The 25,157-nt window shown below is 35.7% G+C and overlaps 1 protein-coding gene across 5 annotated transcripts in view; it reads right to left on the reverse strand.

Moving 5' to 3' along the window:
* The window catches only part of EEA1 (early endosome antigen 1), a 206,501-nt gene that overhangs the window by 7,029 nt on the left and 174,315 nt on the right, over positions 1-25,157 (reverse strand). For all 5 annotated transcript variants that reach the window (XM_070788562.1, XM_070788563.1, XM_070788560.1 and 2 more), the window contains 8 exons: positions 23,668-23,823; positions 20,271-20,410; positions 16,432-16,762; positions 15,257-15,358; positions 13,274-13,468; positions 8,493-8,675; positions 2,951-3,136; positions 1,546-1,677 (listed from right to left, as the gene is read on the reverse strand). In XM_070788562.1, coding sequence (XP_070644663.1) covers positions 1,546-1,677; positions 2,951-3,136; positions 8,493-8,675; positions 13,274-13,468; positions 15,257-15,358; positions 16,432-16,762; positions 20,271-20,410; positions 23,668-23,823 — 1,425 coding nt within the window. The remainder of the gene's footprint in view (positions 1-1,545; positions 1,678-2,950; positions 3,137-8,492; positions 8,676-13,273; positions 13,469-15,256; positions 15,359-16,431; positions 16,763-20,270; positions 20,411-23,667; positions 23,824-25,157) is intronic.

Consider the following 25,157-nt stretch of genomic DNA (forward strand, 5'->3'; position numbering starts at 1 on the left):
TGAAGATAATTATAAAGTAAAATGGCAAGTATATTGATAGACACAAGAGGTATTATGAGACCACCTGAGAAAAATCTAACCCTTCTCTATGAAAATGAGTTAACATTTTAAAAGCAACTTATAAGCAATTCAGTTTCTTTAAGTGGCACACCAGCCATGCTAATGCTAAGAAAAATGTTCTAAATAACAGATTAAAGGATTTTAGGAAGAAAAAGTATTTAAAAAACAGAATCCCTTAAAATCCTAATCCTAAACGCATATATTTTGAAGTTTATATCTGTAAGCTTAACAGACAGCTCTCTTGATCATCATCTCAACAAAATTTAAACTTTTGGGGTTACTTTGCTCTATTCAATAATCTGAAAGCAAAGTTAACACAGTTTCAACATGTGTATAGACACTACAACATAAGAACACTGTGAGAGCAGGAGTATTTGTCAAAAACAACAACGTGTGTGCCTGTGGCCGATTCATGTTGGTGTATGGCAGAAACCAGCACCATACTGTAAAGCAGTTATCTTCCAACTAAAAAAAATGTGCCTGGCACATACTATGTTCTAAATAAACAGATAAACATAGCCTGTATGTGTGTATATATGTATATAAGACATATATCTCTACACACACAAACACATACACACACACACACACACGTATCTCTTTAACAACACTCAGTTCAGTTCAGTCACTCAGTCGTGTCCAACTCTTTGCAACCCCATGAACTGCAGCACACCAGGCCTCCCTGTCCACCACCAACTCCCAGAGTCCACCCAAACCCATGTCCATCGAGTCAGTGATGCCATCCAACCATCTCATCCTCTGTTGTCCCCTTCTCCTCCCGCCTTCAATCTTTCCCAGAATCAGGGTCTTTTCAAATGAGTCAGCCCTCCGCACCAGGTGGCCAAATGATTGGAGCTTCAGCTTCAACATCAGTTTTTCCAATGAGCACCCAGGACTAATCTTTAAGATGGACTGGTTGGATCTCCTTGCAGTCCAAGGGACTCTAAAGAGTCTTCTCCAACACCACAGTTCAAAAGCATCAATTCTTCGGTGCTCAGCTTTCTTTATAGTCCAACTCTCACATCCATACATGACCACTGGAAAAACCATAGCCTTGACTAGATGGACCTTTGTTGGCAAAGTAATATCTCTGCTTTTTAATAAGCTGTCTAGGTTGGTCATAACCTTCCTTCCAAGCAGTAAGCATCTTTTAATTTTCTGGCTGCAATCACCATCTGCAGGGATTCTGGAGCCCTGAAAAATAAAGTTAGCCACTGTTTCCCCATCTATTTGCCATGAAGTGATGGGACTGGATGCCATGATCTTCGTTTTCTGAATGTTGAGCTTTAAGCCAACTTTTTCACTCTCTTCTTTCACTTTCATCAAGAGGCTCTTTAGTTCTTCACTTTCTGCCATAAGGGTGATGTCATCTGCACTTTATTAACAACACTAATATAACATTAACATTAACAACATTAATTAATAACATTAATATAACATTAACAACACTAATATAATACAAAAGGAAAAACAATCTTCACATACCTTTATGCTTTCCTGCTTGTGAGACTTGAGTTCTTCACTCAATTTAGCAATTTCTTTTTCTTGTCTACACTTAATTTCCTCTGTCTCTGCCAATTTAGATTTTTCATTTACTAGTTCTTTTTCTTTTAGTGACTATAGAAAAAATGATTTATATAATTTTAAAGTAAATACTTAAAATTAATGTAACAAAAATGATTGCTTCTATTTATGACTGTCATTGCCACTTTCCACCTAAGTTGAGCAAATTACTTATGTCTCTTGTGTCTTTATTTATACAACAATAAGACTTTTATAAAGGATTAAACAGTTAATACTGTAAAACTGTTTGGCTAAAGTGTAGCCAAAACTACCATCTTACCCTTATTATCTTTATATCACTGTCTTTATATAAGGCACCTAGGGAGGAATATTATACATCATCTAACTTAATCTCTATACCAGGTAGCTCTTTTTAATTCTCATTTTTTAGGCAAGGAACAAAGACTCACCGAGAAGATAAATAGAAGTAGAATCAAAAACTAAAACAAGATCAACCTGATCTAAAACCCTTGTAATTAAAGGCCTCTAAACTATACAGCTCTGTCAGAATTTTCTAACTTGAGGCACCAATTATAAATTTCATTCCAGCTTCAGCAGTGCCATCACCACAAAAATATCCCCCAATTTTTAAATTAAAGATAACTCAGAGGGAATTCCCTGGTGGTCCGGGGGTTAGGACTCCACTCTCTCACTGTTGAGAGCCCAGGTTTTTTTGGTATGGCCAAAAAAAAAATTTGAGGAACTGCATAATTAAGATATACCAAGAACTTTAGGAATTGTACACTTCAGAATATATCAATTGATGGAAATATATGATTTCAATAAGGAAACCAAAAATAAGATGTTTCCTAGAATCTGAATTTCCCTTTCATATAAAATTTTAACTGATCTTTAAATGTACTAGGCATAATACAGTGCTTTCAACTTCATAACCTAGCATCATTTATACAAAATACACCCCTACTTCCCCTTAGAAAAAATTGGTTCTTAACTTCAAGAATTTTTAACAAGCTTAAGAATTATTCCTAGACCTTTTATTACCTCATTAATAAATCCAGAGAATAACATGTTACATGAGAAATAGTTGAGGGACTATAATATCTGTTTTTGAATAACCAAGGGCCTATCATGTAAGAAACCAGATTTGTTTGTAAAACTTAAAAAGCAGTAAGAAGATGGACAGAAATGACAACGAACTTCCCGGCATTAGAATTCCAATCACCAAAAGTCTTTTATAAGAAACTAGAAGTCCATCTGAGAGAGCTATTAAATATAAAGGTGATGCCTATGTTGGGTGAGAGATTTGACTAGATCTCTATAGTCATTGTAACTCTGAGATTCTAGATTTAGTCAGAAAATAAAATACCTTTTCTTTTTGCATATCTTGTAGTGCTTTATTCTGTTCCTTCAATTGCTGTTCTTTCTTTGCTAAATCTTGCTCCAAAGTAGTCTTGGTGGTCTTCAGTTCTTGAATCAATTTATTTTGGTTTCCAATTTGATTTCTGTTTGATATCAAATCCTCCTGTGCTAGAGAAAGCTTCTCTTCTATAGACTTATAAAAACAATTTCCCCAAATTATTATTGTCATTTTTAGTAAATTTCAACAGAAACATAATGGTTAATATACATGACAGTTATGCATAAACATAATGGAAAGAAGTACTTTAAAAATGATCTGTAAGTATTTACTGGCTAAGTGATATAAAGAATACCAAATAAGTAGGAAACATATCAAACACTCAAAGAACATAGTTAGAATATATGGAGAGACATGAAAAAAAAAGCAATTTAAAAAGAGTTACAAAAATTATGTATACATACATGTTTTGTAGGATCTATGACGACCCTTGGCATACTAAAAGCTTTATTTAATAGATAAGCTTTTTTATCTTGGGAGGAAAATGTATTTTAAATCGCCAATCTGATCAAGTGAACTAAAACAGGAAAGTCAACCAGACATCAGAGGCTCTACTTCTGGCAAGGCCATCACCCCATTCACTTAACTTCTCATCTATGTGTGTAAGTAGCATTGTCAGGTAACATAGTCCATAGTTAACAACTGTACGAAGGCCCAGATATTTCAAGAAGCTGAAGCTGGGGAAAAGAACAAGTTTTCTGACATACTAGGTTTTGATTTGGGGGTAGTTATGGTAACAGGTGGGGAATGGAAAATGGCAGGAACTTTGCCCCTCTCAGCTGCTAAGGGAAATAATTCTAAGATGTTCTTCTGCCATCTAGAAAAAACTTATCTTTCTTATCTTGGCGATATAGTTTCTTTGAAAAAAAGGGCAGAAGATATAATTCAGGAGGAATCACTGTTGTCTAAGGTTGGCTATAGTAAGCATTTAATAGCCACCTGATGTAAAGGGTCGACTCATTAGAAAAGACCGTGATGCTGGGAAAGGTTGAAGGCAGGAGGAGAAGGGGACGACAGAGGATGAGATGGCTGGATGGCATCACTGACTCGATGGACGTGAGTCTGAGTGAACTCCGGGAGTTGGTGATGGACAGGGAGGCCTGGCATGCTGCGATTCATGGGGTCGCAAAGAGTCGAACACGACTGAACAACAACAATGGCTGGGTCGCTCTGCTGTCCACCTGAAACTATCACGACAGTATTCATCGGCTATTCTCCAATACAAAATTAAGTTTTTTTAAAAAAAGCATTCAATCAAGGATAGGTGAAAAATGAATGAAAACCTTATTTAAATGACTTAACCTTCCTGAGATTATTCCTTAGAAATAACTCAGTTCAGAAGTCTTTTCTAATTAAATTTCCATTTTCAATGGCTTCCAGTGGAATACTAAAAACCATAACGCTTCCTTTTGGGGAAAGACCTAAAGTCACTAGTCCTTTACTAATCAAGCAGCTAAGCATTAACTTAATATACTACACTAAGGTAGAGAGGACAGTAAAAAATGGCCCTGAAAGAAGGTGACCATGTAGCCTGGAAAACAGAACCAGAGTGTAAAATCCAAGTTGTACAGCCACCTGCTATGTGCCAGATGCACAGAAAAATCAATGTGAATGTTCTCTGTGGAATGTTTAAAGAAGGCTCCACGGGCATGTGGGAACTTTAAGTATCACAAAGGGTGAGAGTGTTTTCAGAGGAAAAAATAAAATTTGTCAACACCTAGCCAATAAGATCTACACAACTGTTATTAGGTCCTGATCTAGTGTTGCTTCTGCTGCTAAGTCACTCAGTCGTGTCTGACTCTGTGCGACCCCACAGACAGCAGCCCACCAGGCTCCCCCGTCCCTGGGATTCTCCAGGCAAGAACACTGGAGTGGGTTGCCATTTCCTTCTCCAATGCATGAAAGTGAAAAGTGAAAGTGAAGTCGCTCAGTCGTGTCCGACTCCTAGCAACCCCATGGACTGCAGCCTACCAGGCTCCTCCGTCCATGGGATTTTCCAGGCAAGAGTACTGGAGTGGGGTGCCATTGCCTTCTTCATGATCTAGTGTTAAGGAATACCAATTCTTGCTAGAGCCTAAAAGCACAAGAATTCCAAAATGCCCATGTTCTAAATAACAGCCTATAAAATTTGGAACTCACAGAATCCTAATGACTAAATCTTTAAAGTCAAGCTAAAAATCTGCACTACTCTTTTCTGAGCCAAGACATACTGTTCTACTTGCCTCTGGATATTCATCTATGACATTCAGCAGTATACTGCCGTTTCAAACACTCCTTTTATCTTTTGTGCTGAAGACTACACAATTTTCATCTGCTTAGCATCTTTTCCCTTGGAGAACTCCCTCTCACTATGATGGTTTACTGGGGTTATCTTTAATTCACCCACTGCCACTGGAATAAGCAAATCCCTGAGCAGATCAAGCACCACCCTGATCCTGAATACCCCAATTCAGGGTAGCAAAAAAACATTTTCTGCACTGTTCCATGGTAGCTATTGTTTTTTTCGGTCTGTTTAACAATTTTTCCCTTTTTTCTTTCAACATAAACTTATAAAAATTTTTAGTTATTACGTTTTCTTGATGCCTGGGTGAAATGACACGAGGAATAGTACTATGCTAAGAAGATTCATACTTAACTGTAAACTTTTTATCCAAGAGTTTTCACTTCACTGAGGGTGCAAATTTTAGTTAAATTCCACTTCTACCTTTCCTGAACATCAAAGAATAGCACCCAGCAAAGCCAATTTAAAATATCCAGTCAACAAACTTTGGTACTTCATAAATAATCCAGCAGATGGGGCTAAAGGCATAGATCAAGCCAGCTCAGCTTCCATTCTACTGGTGTCTTGGCGAACACCATCAGCCCACAGATGGCAGTCTTGATTAGGTGTCATGTTACAAGGTTCTGAACCTCTCCCTTTCTCTCTTACATAATAATCACTGAAGCAAAAGAAAAAGAATGGCTGATCCCTTATTTTGGCCTATAAATATCACTTGAACTTTCTGAGGATTTTTAATAGTTCAGATGTCATTTTGGAAGGATTAGCATAGAATCTGTCAATATCCTATCTTATGAAAAAAATTTCTAGTGAAATGATGGTAAAAGAATAAAGGTCTGAAGAGCTGAGATCCAGTCACAGTTCTGTTACTGTGCAAACACCAGGCCTGTCACCAACCAAGGGGGCCTCAGTCTCATCTGCAGAAGCAAGCTTTGGTACAGAGTGTCCATCCACAGCCTCTCAAGTTGTTTTTCTCCCTTTCTCTTACCCATGTTTACACTTGAATTTTTCTTTTATGTATAAAATTAGAACATGATTTTATAGCTTTCAGGCATAATAAAAATTGTTGGCTTAATGAAAAAATACTGATCTGAAAGATCTAAGTCTTGTTATTATGTTGTTATGTTCTTCGGTAAATAACACATCCATATAAAGAAAAAGATTTCTAAAGATTTTTAAATCGGTCATTAGGTTGCAACTTCTCTTTCACCTAAATGTCCATCAAATTCCTTCACATTGTCCATCCTTACTCTACCAGCCCAAGCCACCACCATCTGCACTTGGACAACTGCAGTCTCCTCTCTCGTCCCCACATTCAGCCACATTGGCTTAAAATACAAATTCGAACAAACCCTTTCAGTGATTCCCTCCTGCCGACAGGATAAAGTCCAAACTTTTCAACAACCTTCCCTGACTTTCTTTAGTGTTGTAAAGGGAAAAAAAGAAAATAAAGAGAATATAATAAGATGCTTTCTAAATGTCAGGTGGTATTAAAAAAAAAAAAACTCTTGCTGATTTTGAACTTTATATATAAATATATATATATATATATACATACACACATATATACACACATACATACATATAAACACCAACTGTTTGGCCCTATGGAAATTCTTTTCCCCGATCTCCTGTTGCTTTGTCAGATCATTAGTCACCACTGCTTCCTCCACTCCCTTGCACTCTATATTATTCAGCCCTTTTGTTTCATCTTCTCTCTCCAATTAATCTCTTCTGTTCCATCTTTTTAACTCCAGTCCTAATCAACTCACAGCTAGATTACAAGTTAAGAGGAAGAAAGGGAGACAGCCTCTTAATTAATCCCCTCAGCACTAGTTTAGTTTACACCAGATCCAAACCAAGCTGTCTGTAAACCACTTCCGGGTTAAGTATATATCCTCTTCCTGTTACTCCTCTGCTTAGACTCTTCATTCCCTGCTACCTCCACCCCAACATAAAGTCCAATCGGTCACCCTTGCTAGGCATCTAAGGTACCACACAATTTAATCCTAGTCCTTTTAATTTTAATTTCCAAACACAAGTCAATTATGGTGACTGCCTCCTGGCTTTGCTGGTTCCCCCTGCTACTCCCTTTCTCAGTGTCTCCTGAGTGAACTGATCTTTCTCAGACTCTCTGTATTCAAATTCTTATCTTTCAGGATCAGAGCAAGTTCTACCTTCTTCATAAAGCCTTCCCTATAGGAGCCTATGAATAAAGTATAGACATAGTCTATTTATGAAAGTGAAAGTGAAAGTCGCTAAGTCGTGTCCGACTCTGCAACCCCATGGACTGCAGCCTACCAGGCTTCTCAGTCCACAGGATTTTCCAGGCAAGAGTACTGGAGTGGGTTGCCACTGCCTTCTCCAGGGGATCTTCCCGACCCAGGGATCGAACCCACATTGTAGGCAGATGCTTTACCCTCTGAGCCACCAGGGAAGCCTATAAATACACTATATATATAAAAATATTCTGTGATTTTCAATGGAATTTTTCAATAAAGCATTTTAAATTAAGCAAAGAAACAAAAATCCAGACACAGGAAAGAATCAAAAGGCATACTAATTTCACTGTGGCAAAAAAGAGAGAACTGGTTAAACCTTCTGTGAGAGAATACAAATGTTCCATTTCCCTTAAACAACTGATAATGCTACATAAAAATTATTTACCCTTTTTGTATATCCATCATTTTAGTAAAAATGATACTTCATCTAATCCAACAGTATTGCCAAGGCCAAAGTATCCATATATGTTTAGATAATTTAAGTTTACTTTGAGCTATAATCTCCTAATTTTAATATTATGCATTACAGTAGTCTTGGGAAGTTGACAAACATAAAGTCAATATTGACAAGCAACAATAAATCTGCTTGCATTTTCACAAGTGGTTTACATTTAAAACTCAGATTTTCTAACAGCAGTTCACTTTTTTTTTTTAAATAAAGGCAGCAAAGTCCTTAGATAAGCTAATGTAGCAACTAACATATTTCCAAATTATTTCACTATTAAAGATGTTATTTTTAAATGCCTATATTTACTATATATTTTATCATATAAAACAATTTTTAAAAAGAATGTTTCTCCAAAAATAATAATAAAAAACAAGCATGATATTCCACAAATACTAAGACTTTTAATGCCCATTTGGGTTTAAATCAATCCTTTAATGAATGTCTATAACAAGTTATTGGTTTTTATGACATAATTCACTATACCTTAAGATCCTGCCTTGTGGCAAGTAGTTCAGATTCCTTCCCATAGAAATCCGACTGAAGCTGTTTTAGATTTTCCTGACTTTTTTCATAGGTGTTTTGTAACACTGATATTTTTTGTTTCTCTGCTGCAAGTTCCTGTGCTGCTTGCATTGACTGCTGCTGTAGTTTATTCTCAAGTTCTGTCTGAAACATACAACAGTTACTTAAAATAGTATGCGCGCCAAAAACAGGTTACAAAGATAGAATGACTTCATCCAATTCTACAGCCTTCTCTCTCCTCACTTCTCCACTTACCACGTGTTCCAACAGCAAATCTTCTATAACGACATTTAAGCTCTGTAAACTTTGCTAATATTGTTTACTCTCCTTTAAATGGCTAATTCCCCTTTTTAACCTTTCAACATTATAATAATCTTCAAAGACACAGTTCAAATGCTAGCTCCTCTAGAAAACCAGTCAAAATTCCCACAGAGTTCTAATTTTTCCTCATTCTCCTTTTTATTACAGTTTTTTTTAGGTATCTGCTTCCTCATTAAATTATATAGGCTGCATGAGAACAGGGGCCATATCCTATTCATTCTGGGTTCCCACAAGTAGGTTTCCTAGTACAGGAACTGATGACTTACAGCCTTGCTGAATCCTTTGTGACTCAATCACATTAAAAAATGTATGTATATGTATTCTTTTTCCTATTTCACTGTGGCCCAGTGAAAAATTTCTATAGACCATCACTGTACGGTCTACCATGCACACTGACACTCCTCGATCATAATCTGCTATACTTATATATAACATCCAACAATTATTTAGCTTCTACATGACACTGGGCACACTACTAGATACTTTAAATACATTATCTCAGTCTTTACAACTCCATGACCTCATTTTCTTTAAGCTCAGAAAGATGGATCCCTTTCCTGTGACCACAAATCTGATGTGTGTCACACAGAATTTGAATTCAGATTTACCTGGCTCTAAAATGTATCTTCTTTCCATGAAAGTACACTGCTGCTGCTGCTGCTTTTGCTAAGTTGCTTCAGTTGTGTCCGACTCTGTGTGACCCCATAGACGGTAGCCTACCAGGCTCCCCCGTCCCTGGGATTCTCCAGGCAAGAACACTGGAGTGGGTTGCCATTTCCTTCTCCAGTGCATGAAAGTGAAAAGTGAAAGTGAAGTCGCTCAGTCATGTCCGACCCTCAGCGACCCCATGGACTGCAGCCTACCAGGCTCCTCCATCCATGGGATTTTCCAGGCAAGAGTACTGGAGTGGGGTGCCATTTTCCTCAATAAAACCAAATTATTATTGCCTTTCAATTATTCTCTAGGTACTCCAAATTCCAAGTCTAATTTACAGAGACTGGCTATCCACTCAATACTCTCCCAAAATGTCTTTCCTGAGTTAAAGGTGTTCCTTTTTCTGGCATCTATATACTAATACAAAGTAACTACTGCTGCCGGGAGTCAGCCTGAGGAACTCCGCCCATGGCAAAGGTCATGAGGAAGGAGGCTCGACATGCGCGCAAAGGCGGGATCGAGCCTCAGGAGTCCCCCTGGAAATTCTCGAGCATCTACCCCCAAAACCAGAGTCTGCCTACTTTACTGCTTTGTGCTCTCACCTCTGACTTTACGGGGGGCTGTCCCTCACCACCATCTTTCTCTCTCTGAAAAGGAGTTAACTTACAGCTCCAGTTAATAAAGTTCCTGGGCATAATAGGAATGTTTAAATCCAAACCCCTCAGATGACTCTCTAACTTGACTGACAAGTTTACCCGGACTCCTACAGCTATGCATACGATTGTTTACAGTCTCCCAAAGCGAGAGGCACGGGAAGCTTAAGATATTCAAATAGCATAGAGCCTCTCGGAGAGTCAGAAGCTGTCAGAATAAAACTAGTAGATTTCACTGATGAGCCAATGCTTGCTGCCAAGTTTCCACATCCCCTGTATTGTATCCTTGAATGTGTATTAATTAATATAGTTGGTATGTAGAAAAAATAAGTAGTGGCCTTGGTGTTAGCAACTTTAGACCCTTAAGGTAATAAATTCTTTCCTTTGTTGTAAACCCACTGCACCTATGCCCTATAGGAATGCAACTTTATCTAACACCTTCGGAGTATGGCGCCAAACTAATTACTCTTAGAGAAAATAAGTCTTATGGTTGACAAACCTTTGTCAGAGTCATAAAATGTTAATAGGCCTTCTGGCCAGAAGATGATGTAAATCACCTAAACCATTTGTATACGATAAGTTTGCAGAAAAGAAACCCTGGTTTTGATAAGGATCAAAGACTGCTGACTTTGCATGATTTCACACCCCCTATTATCCTCTATGTGCAACTTATGGTATAAAAACCCCTGTTGAAAATAAAGCTATGGGCCTTGCTCACCGAAGCTTGGTCTCCCCATGTCATTCTTTCTCTCAACCTCTGACTGAATTTCCATCTGGAGCACGGAGGCCCGCCAAGCCTACTAATTCTGCCGGGCTTCTAATATCTGACCGGGGAGGCCTTAGGGTCTCCTCTCCCTCGGGAGAATGGGAAGACGCCTGTGGCCTACGTAGGTGGTGCAAACTTCTTGGCTTGAAGTTTTATTGGTTTTCCGCGTAAACCAAGCTATTCAGCCTCTTTTCTCCACTGAATTTTCTCACTGAGCTATCCTTATTCTATTACTCTTTATATCTTTGATTAGTATTTAATTAAAACCAGTGTACTCGCCAATGCCGTCTCCCCTTCGAATTCCCTGGATCAACCGGGGCTGGACCCCAGCATACTGCTATGAATATTTGTGACTCCCCAAAATTCAAGTTGAAGCCTGGATCAAATCTGATGGTATTTGCATGTAGGGGTCTTTGGCAGTCATTAAGGTAGAGCCCTCATGAATAGGATTAGTGGGTTTACAAGAAGAAATACAATCGCTCAGTCATATAAGGATACAACAAGACAGCTGCCTACAAGCCAGAAAGTGGGCCCTCACCAGACACTCAATATGCCAGGTGCCTTGATCTTCAACTTTCCAGTCTCCAGAACTATGAGAAATAAATGCTTATTATTTAAACCGTCTAGTCTGTGGTATTTTCATTATAACAGTCCCATACAAGACAACTACCAATAAGAGCATTTCCTCTAAATCTCAAAATCCTTAAGATGTCATTTAACGTGCTGTGCTGTGCTTAGTTGCTCAGTTGTGTCCGACTCTTTGTGACCCCATGGACTGCAGCCCACCAGGCTCCTCTATCCACGGGGATTCTCCAGACAAGAATACTGGAGTGGGTTGCCATGTCCTCCTCCAGGGGATCTTTCCACCCACATTGCAGGCGGATTCTTTACCGACTGAACCACCATTTAATAAAGCCATGCACAGTATTGGCAATATACATTAATTATAAATCTGGAAGCAATCTTACTATAATAAATAAAAAAGAAAATGTACTAAAAATAGTTGTTGGCTTTTTTAATTTACTAAATCATGATATAAAAATGAAGATCTAAGGAAAACTTGAATATGAGGCTACTAGATTTGAGGGGAAAAAATGACCTCAAGATGTCAAATCATAGAACAAAATATACACTGTGATAATTACATCCTGATGTATGATTATATATATGATAACACACACAAAAAAAGGTCAGACAAATTTGTCTACTCCTGTTTGTGTTATAAGAAAATTACTCTTTTGTAAAGTGGCCGTAATAATCATTATAAAAACAGTGATCAGCATAAAATATGTATTTGTGGGTTTTTTCCCCCTCTAGTAACATGACAAGCCAACTATTAAAAATATGATATACTTTGTTTCACATACTAGGGATATTATATCTCTCTTCTCCCTAGATGAATTAATATGCACATATCAACACCGGGAAAAACCTCCATTTGTTCAAATATTAAGCTCAATCCACTTTTATCAACTCTTGTTCTGGACAAGTACTAAAACATACTTAAGAATGAAGGACAGATGTTTAATAATAAATTAGCGTAGGTTTGGAAACAAACCATTATGATACAACTTAAAAAAACTATATGAAACCTATACTACTGAATATTTAAATATCTTTGTGATTTTTGTTCTTGGTTATTTCCATTAATAAGGATAAATTATCTTGAGAGTCCCTTGGACTGCAAGGAGATCCAACCAGTCCATTCTAAAGGAGATCAGCCCTGGGATTTCTTTGGAAGGAATGATGCTAAAGCTGAAACTCCAGTACTTTGGCCACTTCATGCGAAGAGTTGACTCATTGGAAAAGACTCTGATGCTGGGAGGGATTGGGGGCAAGAGGAGAAGGGGATGACAGAGGATGAGATGGCTGGATGGCATCACTGACTCGATGGACATGAGTCTGAGTGAACTCCGGGAGTTGGTGATGGACAGGGAGGCCTGGCGTGCTGGGATTCATGGGGTCGCAAAGAGTCGGACACGACTGAGCAACTGATCTGATCTGATCTGATTTTTAAATTCCTTAAAATTTTCTAATACACTATAAATGGTGTATAAATATTCTCTTAACGTTAGTTACATGTTATTTTACAAAAAGGCAGTTTTATGTCTATCAGACAAACAATTAGTGCTAAGATTTTAAATAAGTGTCTAACAACATGGTTATAGTGAATGGAAATCTAGACAGATATTTAATCATATAATTCAGTGCATTATACATTTAACTTAAAGAAAATTTGGGCATATATGTAAAATTTTCTTTGTTGCAACTCATTTGTGTTAACTATCATACAGTTATTTTAACTTCAAAGTTTTTCTTCCAATAGAAAGTAAGTATCATATCATTACCTTCTGTGAAACAGCAATTTTAACTTCTCCTTGGAGTGTTTCAATTTGCTTTTTCTTCTGTTCAGTCAATTGCTTTAGCTCATTTATGTTACTCTGAAGCTGTTGTTCTTCTTTTTCCTTTTGTTTTAAGCTGTCCTGGGCCTGTATGACTTGTCCCTGCATGGAACTGAGCTCCAACTTCAACTGATGAGAAGTCTAAAAGAAAATACAATCTGTTCAGCATTCATTTCTCCATTCAACACACGTTTATTGAGTACCACAGATATTCAGTAGTAAACCAAAAAGAAAAATCCCTGCCCTCATGGAACTTTCATAACTGACACTTCACTATTGGATCAGACTATGGACTGATCAATATTTGTTTAATCTTGCCTTCCTTTTTAACTTATACATTGGGATAGAGCCTGCAAATGCACAGGATTGGTATTCTCATATCATAGAAAAGGGAAAATCAACAGTCTTTAGATTGCTGAAATGTCTACTGTCTTGAATATTCTCAAAATCCTAACTGAATTCCCTGGTTGTCCAGTGGTCAGGACTCAGCACTTTCACTGCCAGGCCTGGGTTCAAGATCCCTGCAAGCAGCACAGTGGGGCCAAAAAAAGTAAAATAAAATTTTAAAAATGCTGAGTCTACTAGTCAAAGTGAATCAGAAAGGATAGCTTCATATTAACTATCATATTAACAAATTAACAAAATAATTTTGGCAAACATCTTTAGTATCTGTCTAAACCATACAATCATGTCCTCATTTAGAGATTTGAGGCATATTTTGCTACTACCTGTTTTCATAATTTATTAGGATACATTTCTGTTCAAAATTAACTATCGTATAGAAGTCACACTGAGGTTCTTCTGTGGCCAAGGTGAACTACACTACGTCTCACCCTTCCAACCAAAGTCACATTTTCATGTTTTACGCATATTTCATTAAAGACCTAATTTGAGCAATTGACCACTCAAAGTTACTTTTAAAAGTTTCAGAGCTATGTATATGGATGCTTCAGCTTATTGCCAATACAAAGGGAAATATTTCGTGCAAAACAGGAGTCAAGCAGTGTTAACAATGCTGATGATTGTTATGATAACCAATGATAAAGTAATAGCTAACCCCTGACCATTTATTTCATTACAATTGGTATTCTGAGCACTCTGATATGCATTAACCCATTTACTTCTCACAATAAAGCTATGACACAGATTCTACTATCAGCCTCATCTTACCGCTGAAGAAACTGGAGCACAGAGAGATGAGTCATCTGCCTGAGAGAAGTCAAGACAGCAGAGCTAATAACTGACACGGTTAGGATATAAATTTGGACAATCTGGATTTACGGCCTGGGCACTAAATCACTGTAATTTTGCCACTATGACTGGTATATAAAGCACAGAAGTCTTCTTTCAATCAACAACCAGAACATAATCACACTGAAGACTTGTTGGGATGATGTTTTGCTGCTTTATCAAATCAGATCTCTAAAAAGCTACATGCCTAGACTCTAGATGCTAGAGGTTATATCTTCAGAGAATAATAATAATATATATATATTATATACATTTATTTACTCGTTTGTTTTGATGAAGAACAATAGAAGCATTAACCACAGAACAATCACTTATTTGTGATTCTTATATAACCATTATTAAATATTTCATTAACATAAATGTCAAAGAGCACTTAAATATCATTTCTATGGAAAATCTATGAAGACTGTTTTTTATCCATACTAATGTTCCTTAACTTTGATAATTTAATTAAATCACTCAGGTTAGTTGACTCTATTTATTAAGTATAATTCTTTATTTTATTATTAATTATAATCCTTTATTTTGGGCCTTTTATTATCATTTAGCTTAAATCTTTTTAGCAGTTGGTAGAACACAAAGAAAATAAACCTTTTGAATTAAGAATCTACTGTGAAGATATTTTGAAAATATAAAACCTTATTATGCTTTATATATTTCTGTTATAGAAAATCTTACCTCCTTTTCTTTTTCAAGTGACTTTTTCATTTCATTCTGCTCCTTATGCAGGCTTTCTGTCTGTACTTGAAGCTGATGCTTTAATTCTTTGCAAGTTTTCTCCTAAAAAAGTGGAAACTACATTATGCAGAAAATATTTGTAGTAAATTTAAGAATTTAGGGTTTATAAGCTTAGTAAGATCCACAAAAGGAAATAAACTAGAATCATTGATGATTTAAGATGGGATAGAATCATTCATTTCAGTAATAACAACAGGCAAATATTATAGCAGTAAACGGGGAGAGAGGCTAAGAGTTTCTATTATCAACCAATAGTCACAAAAAATACTTTCAATAATATTTAGACAAGATTTTAGAATACTTTGGAAACCACATTTTTATGTTACACAATTAACTAACTTATGCTATTTTAAAAGTAGAATAATGGGCTTCAAAAAAATGGAAATTTTTTAAAGTATGGAAACAATAAATTAAAATAATCCCATATAACTTAAGAGGGAATATATACAGACATTTTTTCCAAACAGAACATAAAAGTAACATATGAAAATCATGCTTTTTATGCTCCTCAACACTTTCACTGACCTTCATATTAAGAACAAAAGAATTTTACTTTTGCTGTTATTCCATGTTATTCTGGGTTAAAATATTTCTGAGGATACATTGCCCTATAAGTATTTCCTGAGACTCAAGATGTTTTTCTCTATAGTTTAAATATTGTTTACAATATCTCTAAGACATGGTTTTATCTAGAGTTTTAGAAAACTGAATAAAGAATCAGAAAGTTTATAGCACCAGAGTTAGAAGTCATTAAGATCTTTCTGGTCTTCTTTCTTTTTTTTACAGTCAGGTGAAAAACATTTCAATTAGTAGTTATATTCTCTGCAGAAATGTCCAGAAGGACAAACGTGCTGCAGTCCTCCCCAAACCTAGCACCAGGTCCTCAACAGAGAAAGAATATATATTCAACTGAAAACTTTCTGGGCCATTGGAAAATTACACACACAAGCACAAAAATCTCTTTCTCAGGTTAAGTAATCTCCATTCCTTTTTTCATAACAACACTTAAGATCATTTAAACGCAGGATGACAAATCAACAGTGAATTAAGCAGAAAAGGCAGTATGTTTTAAATAAAATCATTTCTACCTAAGAAAATAAACATAAACAACTAACCAAATCTAATATAACAGCTTTTCCCTTCTGATTTTCTTTTTCAAATTCACTTTTGGAGTTCTTCAAAGAATCAGAAACTTTTGACAGTTTCTCTTTTGCTGCAGAAAGCTCTGCTACCAGAGAGTCTTTCTCCACCTTCACTTTCTGTAGTTCTGTTACTGCTGTTTGAATCCTATCATTCAGTTCCTTGTGCTGCATCTTTGCATCTTGACTTAAATTTTCAATTTCTTGTTTAAGCATTGTTTTTTCTTCTTCTTGCTTGGTAAGCATTTGCTTAGTATTTTCAAGTGCTTCAGATTTCTTCTGTAGATCCAACTTTGTATTAGATACTCTAAATATTTAAGAAACAATTTCTTTAATAATGCATAATTTGTCATTTCTAATCTACCATTCACATTAATAAATTGAGCTTTAAAACTTTCTTCTGTAGTTAAAAAGTAAAACTAATAATTTAATGTCATAAAATCACACAAACAAAAAGTGCCTTAGAACATCTGATCTGGTCATTTAAGAGATGAGGATGGTTTTATTTGAGTCAAATAAATTAGTGATAAAGGCAAGACCATCTAAGGCCATGATTTAATCCAGTCTTGTCTAACCACAGTGTATCCCCGAAGAAATCTGGGCATACAGCAAACCATCTAGTCTTTGACAGCCAGAAATACTGTTCCATGTATCCTAAAGAACCAATTTATTATGTTGCCCCCAAGGACAAAGAAATTTGTCTCTTTACTTGAAAAAATAAAACACATTGTGTATTTGACAGGTCCTAAACTTCAAAACACATAAGATAACCAGGAAAAATGAAAGTGAAAGTGTTAGTCACTCAGTCCTGTCTGAGTCTTTGCAAGCCCATGGACTGTAGCCTGCCAGGCTCCTCTGTCCATAGGATTTGCCAGACAAGAATTCTGGAATAGGTTGCCATTTCCTTCTCCAGGGGATCTTCCTGACCCAGGGATCGAATTCAGGTCTCCTGCGCTGCAGGCAGATTTTTTTACCATCTGAGCCACCAGGGAAGCTCAATCAGGAAAATCCTTCTAACCCATTTCCTCAACTTTTCCGTTTTTTAAAAAATTGAAGTATAGTTGATTTATAGTATCATGTTAGTTTCGGATTCTTAAAATTTCTTAATTCATTCAGGTGTAGAAAAATTATTTTAGGGAAAAATGATAACAAGTTTAAGCAAATATGGAGGAAAGACAAAAGATTTACTTTAATCCTAGAGCCTAGTAGATTATGTTAAGAGACTTATCATTTGTCCTCTAACATAAATTTTCTACACCTGAATGAATTAAGAAGTTTCAAGAACCTGAAAACTAACATGATACTATAAATCAACTATACCTCAATTTTTTATAAAACAGAAAAGTTGTAAGAATGAGGAAATGGGGGGGAATGGATACATGTACATGTATAGCTGAGTCCCTTTGCTGTTCATTTGAAACTATCACAACATATTTTTGCTAATCCAGCTATATTCCAATATAAAATAAAAAGTTTTTTAAAAACTCAAAAAAAATAAAGAAATGAAGATATTGCTTAAGAAATTTAAAGACTGTTTTCATAAAATGAATAAAAATTATGCATATTATATAGCAAAAGAAAGGCACACATTAGAGATTAACCATTTTTTAAAATGAAAACAAAACCAAGTAATATTTCTAGAATGCATACTATTTCCAATGTACTTTATTATAAATTCAATATATTAAGGAAAGGTTATTAAAACATGAACCAGCCACATAATTGAAGTTGGGTATTAATATAGAACTGCATATATACCTTGAAATTTTCTAACTTTTAGCCCCAGAAACTTACTTTTACTTTCAAAAAAAGTAGCTAAAACATATGAAATACATTCACAGAATCCTGTACCTCACTGATATTTAAAGGTCTAGACAGAAAAGCTGTTGTATAAATATTACTTGACCATTTTAATATAGTTAAAATCCCTGTCAACCAACCCTAAAATTGGAACTTGATATATTTACTATGCTACGTAACTTTCCTGTAAATAATTATTATAAAATCATAAGACTATGTGAATCAAAGAACACATAAAGAAATAAAGGTCTGCACAGTGATGGTAAAACTTAGTTTATTTTTTTAAAAGGTCACTAAAGGAAGTAATAAATAAATCCATAACCTGAGAAACCTTAAACACCCCTTTCTCAAAAACTGATAGAAACGACCAGAGAAAACAGTGGCAAGGATTCAGAGGATTAGAACAACAATATCAACCAACTTAACCTAACTGATATTTACAGAACACTTTACCCAACAAAACACAGATGTGCACAAGGAAACTTAACCAAGATAAACCATACACTGTGCCATAAATAAGAGAGTTTGAAATGTCAGAATTTTAGAGTATGTTCTATAACTACAATGGAATTAAATTAGAAACCAGTAAGATATTTTAAAAAACCCTGAATAGTTGAAAAGTAAACAATATACTTCTAAGTAACTCATAGAGCAAAAAAAAAAAAAAAATCACAAAGGATATTTGAAAACACAAACTGCAGAGTAATGAAAATATAAGATGGAAACTGGAGAGAAAGAGCTGCATGCAGTATAGGTGGTCCTTGAGAAAGGGGAGCCCTGTACCCCATTATTTGGGCTGAGTCCTATGATCAGGGGTGGGGTTTAGTCAAACCTCAGATATGTTTGCCCAGTCCTCCTTTCTTAGTACTCTAAAAATTCAGGACCCCATATAAAAGATGTCTGCATAAAATGTAAAGGCAAAAAATAAAAAATAAAAAAAACACCTTACTAGAAACGCAAAATTTCCCCCGGAAAGAACTACTGGGCCCATAGGGGCCTCAGAAAAGAGAACAAGTAATGACTGAGCGACTGAACTGAACTGGACCACCTCAAAGGTCATCTTTACCGTCACATGACTGGGTTCCAGAGGTGAAGAATCACTTAGTAGGTGATACAAAGGATCAGATGTGGGCTGCCGTGGTAGCTCAGCGGTAAAAGAATCCGCCTGCTCGACTCTTGATCCAGGAAGATCCCACATGCCGCTGAGCAACTAGGCCTGTGCGCCACAAAGGCTGAGCCAGTGCTCTGGAGCCCTAGAGCTACAACCGCAACTAACGAACCTGCGTGCAGCCTACAGTCCGTGCTCCGCAACGAGACAAGCCACTGCGATTAGAAACTGGAGTACTGAACCAGAGAGTAACTCCCGCTCGCCACAGCTAGAGAAAGCCCATGCAGCAATGAACACCAAACAGAGCCAAAAATAATGAATAAAATAAAATTATTAAAAAAAAAAAAGGATCAGATGTACTCCCCAAATACCTAGGCACTGGAAACTACATATGTTGAGTCACAAGAAATGCCATTTGAGGCACAAAATGCATCTGTATATCCTCACATTCACAATATCAGGATCCAATTTACTAGACATGAAAACAAAAATGTTTTGTCATCACTCCCAAAGTAAGGATGAAACCATGGAGGTGCAATTAATTATTATCAACTTTGATGGATTTTAATTTCATTTCCCTGAAAGGCACCTTTCCAAGGCTATCCATCGACTTCCATCTTTACTATTATCGACTTCCATTTTTACTACTGACAGTCAAAAACCCTCACCCTCTTGACAGAGATCCAGTCTGTCAGCTCCATATTTGGCCCTTAAAGACAAAGTCTACTAAAATGTGACTGGATACATGCCATCCTATTTAACCAAATTGTGATGGCTTTATTTTTCATTGACATTAATATCAGCAGTTTACAAGGTAAATCTTTAAGCCCTGTGATAGGAAAATTGAAATCTTATGAAAAATTTAATACTTAGTTTATAATCCTCTCCCATAAGTAGTTTAGCTTACGTTTCTTTCTCCATTTCAAGTTGTTTACTCAATTCTGTGGCTCGAAGCTCTAAATCTGTGTTCAGCTGTCTCTGTTGTTGTAGACCCTGCAAAGCTTGCTCCTTGCTTGCTTTAACTTCAAGCATATCAGCTTCTAGTTTCTATGGCAGAAATATAATATAAAACAATTTTAATGTCAACAATTATCTATTAAACATTACAACATTAGTTTATACTCAAACTGACATTAACACAAAAAGTACTTGTGTTAATAAAAAACACAAAAATACTTGTGTTAATAACAAAAAAACATTCTAAACTCATTATTGAATAAAGGAGCCATTTACCTTGCAATCTTTCAGAAGATCTAGTAGCAGAGTTTTTGTATGAGAGATAGTCACTAAGTTTTAACTTTTAAAATGAACTGAATAAGAGAATAAGCTTAAAATAATTATATTTATTACTTGAATAAAAGTTATTAACTCAAGTATGAAAAAACAAAGGGCCCAATTAAACTTTATAATCTTTAAAAATATATATCTTTATAAATATTCAAAACTAAAATGGAGTTGTCATGTCGTCCTTCTCATTAATAGCTCTTGACCATAAATACAAAGCCAATTAAACTTGGATTTGGCATCTATAATCTCTTCATTCAGATATTATTCTTCACAGTGTGGCTTCTATCTCATATATATACATATAACTGTGTATTTTTACAAATTTACAAAATCAAATTGTTGAATATATAGTTTGAACATCTATAAGCAAAACATTTTCTTAATAACTATAACTGGGAAAGGAGTACCACAGGTTGTATATTGCCACTCTGTTTATTTAACTTATTTGCAGAATACATCATATGAAATGCTGGGCTGGATGAATCACAAGCTGCAATCAAGACTGCTGGGAGAAATATCAACAACCTCAGATATGCAGCTGGTATCACTCTAATGGCAGAAAGTGAAGAGGAACTAAATAGCCTCTTGATGAAGGTAAAAGAGAAGAGTGAAAAAGCTGGCTTAAAACAACATTCAAAAAACGAAGATCATGGCATCCAATCAATCACTTCATGCAAACAGAAGGGGAAAAAGTAGAAGCAGAGACAGATTTTATTTTCCTGAGCTCCAAAATCACTATGGACAGTGACTGCAGACACGAAATTCGAAGATGCTTGCTCCTTAGAAGGAAAGCTATGACAAACCTAGACACCATAGTAAAAAGCAGAGACATCACTTTGCTGACAAAGATCTGTAGTCCATAGGTCCAAAGATCCAGGACTGGAAAAGGTCAGTTTTCAATCCAATCCCAAAGAAGGGCAATGCCAAAGAATGTTCAAACTGCCATACAATTGTGCTCATTCACATGCTAGGAAGGTTATGCTCAAAATCCTTCAAGCTAGGCTTCAGCAGTTCATGAAACAAGAACTTCCAGATATTCAACCTGGGTTTAGAAAAGGCAAAGTAACCAGACATCAAATTGCCAACATTTGTTGGATCTTAGAGAAAGCAAGGGAGGAGTTCCAGAAAAACACCTACTACTGCTTCATTGACTATGCTAAAACCTTTGTGTGGACCACAACTGTGGAAAATTCTTAAAGAAATGGGAATACCAGACCACCTAACCTATCTCCTGAGAAACCTGTATGTAGGTCAAGAAGCAACAGTAGGAACCTTACGTGGAACAACTGACAGTTCAAAATTGGGAAAGGAGTACACAAGGCTGTATGCAGACACCCTGTTTCTTTAACGTATATGGAGAGCACATCATAAAAAATGCCAGGGTGGATTAATCACAAGCTGGAATCAACACTGCCAAAAGAAATATCAACAACCTCAGATATGCAGATGATACCACTCTAATGGAATAAAGTTTAGAGGAACTAAAGAGCCTCTTGATGAGGTGAAAGAGGAGAGTGAAAAAGCTGGCTTAAAACTCAACATTCAAAAAACCAAGATCATGGCATCTACTTCCATCACTTCATGGCAAATAGAAGGGGAAAAAGTGGAAGCAGTGATAGATTTTATTTTGGGGGGCTCCAAAGTCACTATAGACAATGACTGCAGCCATGAAATTTAAAGATGCTTGCTCCTTGGAAAGAAAGCTATACACACCTAGACTAGACAGTGTAAAAAGCAGAGAAATCACTTTACTGACAAAGGTCCATATAGTCAAAGCTATGGTTTTTCCAGCAGTCACATATGTATGTGAAAAGCTGGATGATGAAGAAGGCTGAGTGCCGAAGAACTGATGCTTTCAAATTACGGTGCTGGAGAAGACTCTTGAGAGTCCCTTGGACTGCAAGGAGATCAAACCAGTCAATCCTAAAGTAAATCAACCCTGAATATTCATTGGAAGGACTGATGCTGAAGTTCCAATACTTTAGCCACCTGACATGTAAAGCCCACTCAATGGAAAAGACCCTGATGCTGGGAAAGACTGTAGGCAAAAGGAGAAGGGGTGGCAGAGGATGAGATGGATAGATAGCACCGGATATGAATTTCAGCAAACTCCAGGAGATAGTGAAGGACAGAGGAGCCTGACGTGTTGCAGTCCCTGGGGTTGCAGAGAGTTGGACATGACTTAGTGACTAAACAACAACAAAAAGATACTCAAACAGAATTCTCATTACATGCCCTTCAACTAAAAACAAATAGACAAAAAATCCTTTCTGTTCTTTTCAACCATTACACCATGTAATTTGTATACTATTATTACTGACCATAATGAAATGGGAACCCATAAATAGAACTGTAATTTTCTTCTTCTATGCACATCTATACATACACACAGCCCATGATTCTACAGTTGTACAGAAGTACTTCATCTGACTGTGAAGGTGTAAATTTCACATATAGTAATTTGAGAAATTTATCAAAGAGCAAAGGACTCAGGTCAAATCCTTCTCTAGTATATGTAGTTATTTAATTTCTTTAATATAAATCAACACTTTCACTTGAAGTTGAGTTAAAGAAAAACAGTTTACCACAGTGAAAATTTTAATAATATTAATCAGAAATAAAATCCAAAGGGTATAAATGTAAAATGGAAGAAATATACCATAACTGAGTATTATATGGGAATAAGGAGGGAAGGAGATATGAATTATGAGGTAGAAGAGACTTCACAACAACAAAAATAAGTTTCCTGTAATTACAGAGTAGATACGGCTGTCTCTCTGAAACATTTAGGCATTACAATGGAACCAGTATATATATTAACTGCTATTTGCAAAGCCATCCATTAGTGAAGAAATTAAAAGTAAAGGTGGAATTCAAAATTAAGACATGAAAAATTACAAATAATTTTTATATCACAACTTGACCTTCACCTGCAAATTTAAAATCTTGGATTCCTTCTAGGTCATCAACTTCCATTGCTATAGCAATAGAAAATATGGCTAGTTTTTTATACAAACCTTGATTTGACCTTCTAATTCTTCAGTTTTCTGTTCTAAAGACAGATGTTTCTCTTTGTATTCTTTAAGATGACTTTCCAGCTGACTGCAATGTTCTTGCTTGTCCTGCAACTTTGTAGTGACCTGATCCAACTGAGTAGTGATCTTATTTAACTCCTATAGAAAGTATAATTAAAGACAACTTTGGTAAGCTTTACTTTGCTGTAGGGCCCAAATGTTTGCTCAAAGTAAAGCAGAAAACTCTTTAAGAAAGTATTTTGAGTAAGACCATAAATAAGCCTAATAATCTATATGAGATTATATTTATCCATCAACATAAAGGACCTGAACTGAAGTTGTACACACTCTGAGATACTACGTTTATACACATAATAGCTCAATAATTTTTTCTAGGAAGAGTTATTTTAGAAGCCAAAAGATACAACAGGATGTTAAGCAGGCTAATAACAAAGTAATGCTTTTATACTATAATTAAATATTTTCAATGTTCAAGATACCATTTTTAAAAATATTTTTAATTACATTGATTACATTATAATACTTGTTCAATTGATTTGGAATATCTAATTGCAGAGCAAAATAAATAAAGATTATTAGGAAATCCACTGCCCATAAATACTATTAATGTTTTGATAACTTTCCTTCTAGACTTTTCTGTATTAGTTTCTTTTTCTTTTTTTCTACTTTTCAGATAAAGGATATCAGTTTACATACAGTGTTACTGTAACTTCCTTTGTTTTTATAACAAAGCATCATAAAACTGTGACATTATCTTCCAAACTATCATTATACATGACTGCATAAATTTCTATTGTATTCATATAGATCATTATTTAGCCAAATACCCTTGGTGGTATTCTTGGATTGCTATAAACCTTTCCAACAGATATGCAAACATCATTCTTAAAACTATGATTATTTCCCTAGGGTAAAGGACTAAAAGTGAGATTAAGAATATGAAAAATCTTAAAGGTCTTAAATATACTGCCAACCAGCTTTCCCTATTACCATCAAAAGGTTGAACTGTAAGCAACGTGTGGAAGCGACTTGTTCTTCTACACCATGTCTAGCCTTTACAGTGTTAAACACATGCACACAAACGTTTTACCTTAATAAGGGCATATTACTGTCTTAATTTGCAATTAATTCTTAATGAATATGAAGATTTCCTAATGTAGTTTTGATCTTTCACTTCTTTTGGTAGATTCATTTATTTCTTATGTAAAAATGTTTTAAACAAAAATATCTATCTTTCATCAGACATACTTCAGAAAATGTTCTATTATTTTGCTACTTGCTTTAGAATTTTGCTAGTAATATTTTGGGCAAATAAAAATTTCAACTTTTATGTGGTTATTCTTATACATACTTTTTCCACTATACTTTCTGGCACTGATCTATAGTACTTAGAAAATACCTTATAGACGTGTTTAGCAATAATGTAAAGTAAAAACCAAGTTGTAGAACAACATACATAGAGATACCATATG

This window comes from Bos indicus, chromosome 5 (genome assembly GCF_029378745.1).
Source record: "Bos indicus isolate NIAB-ARS_2022 breed Sahiwal x Tharparkar chromosome 5, NIAB-ARS_B.indTharparkar_mat_pri_1.0, whole genome shotgun sequence".
NCBI classification, from domain to species: Eukaryota; Metazoa; Chordata; class Mammalia; order Artiodactyla; family Bovidae; genus Bos; species Bos indicus.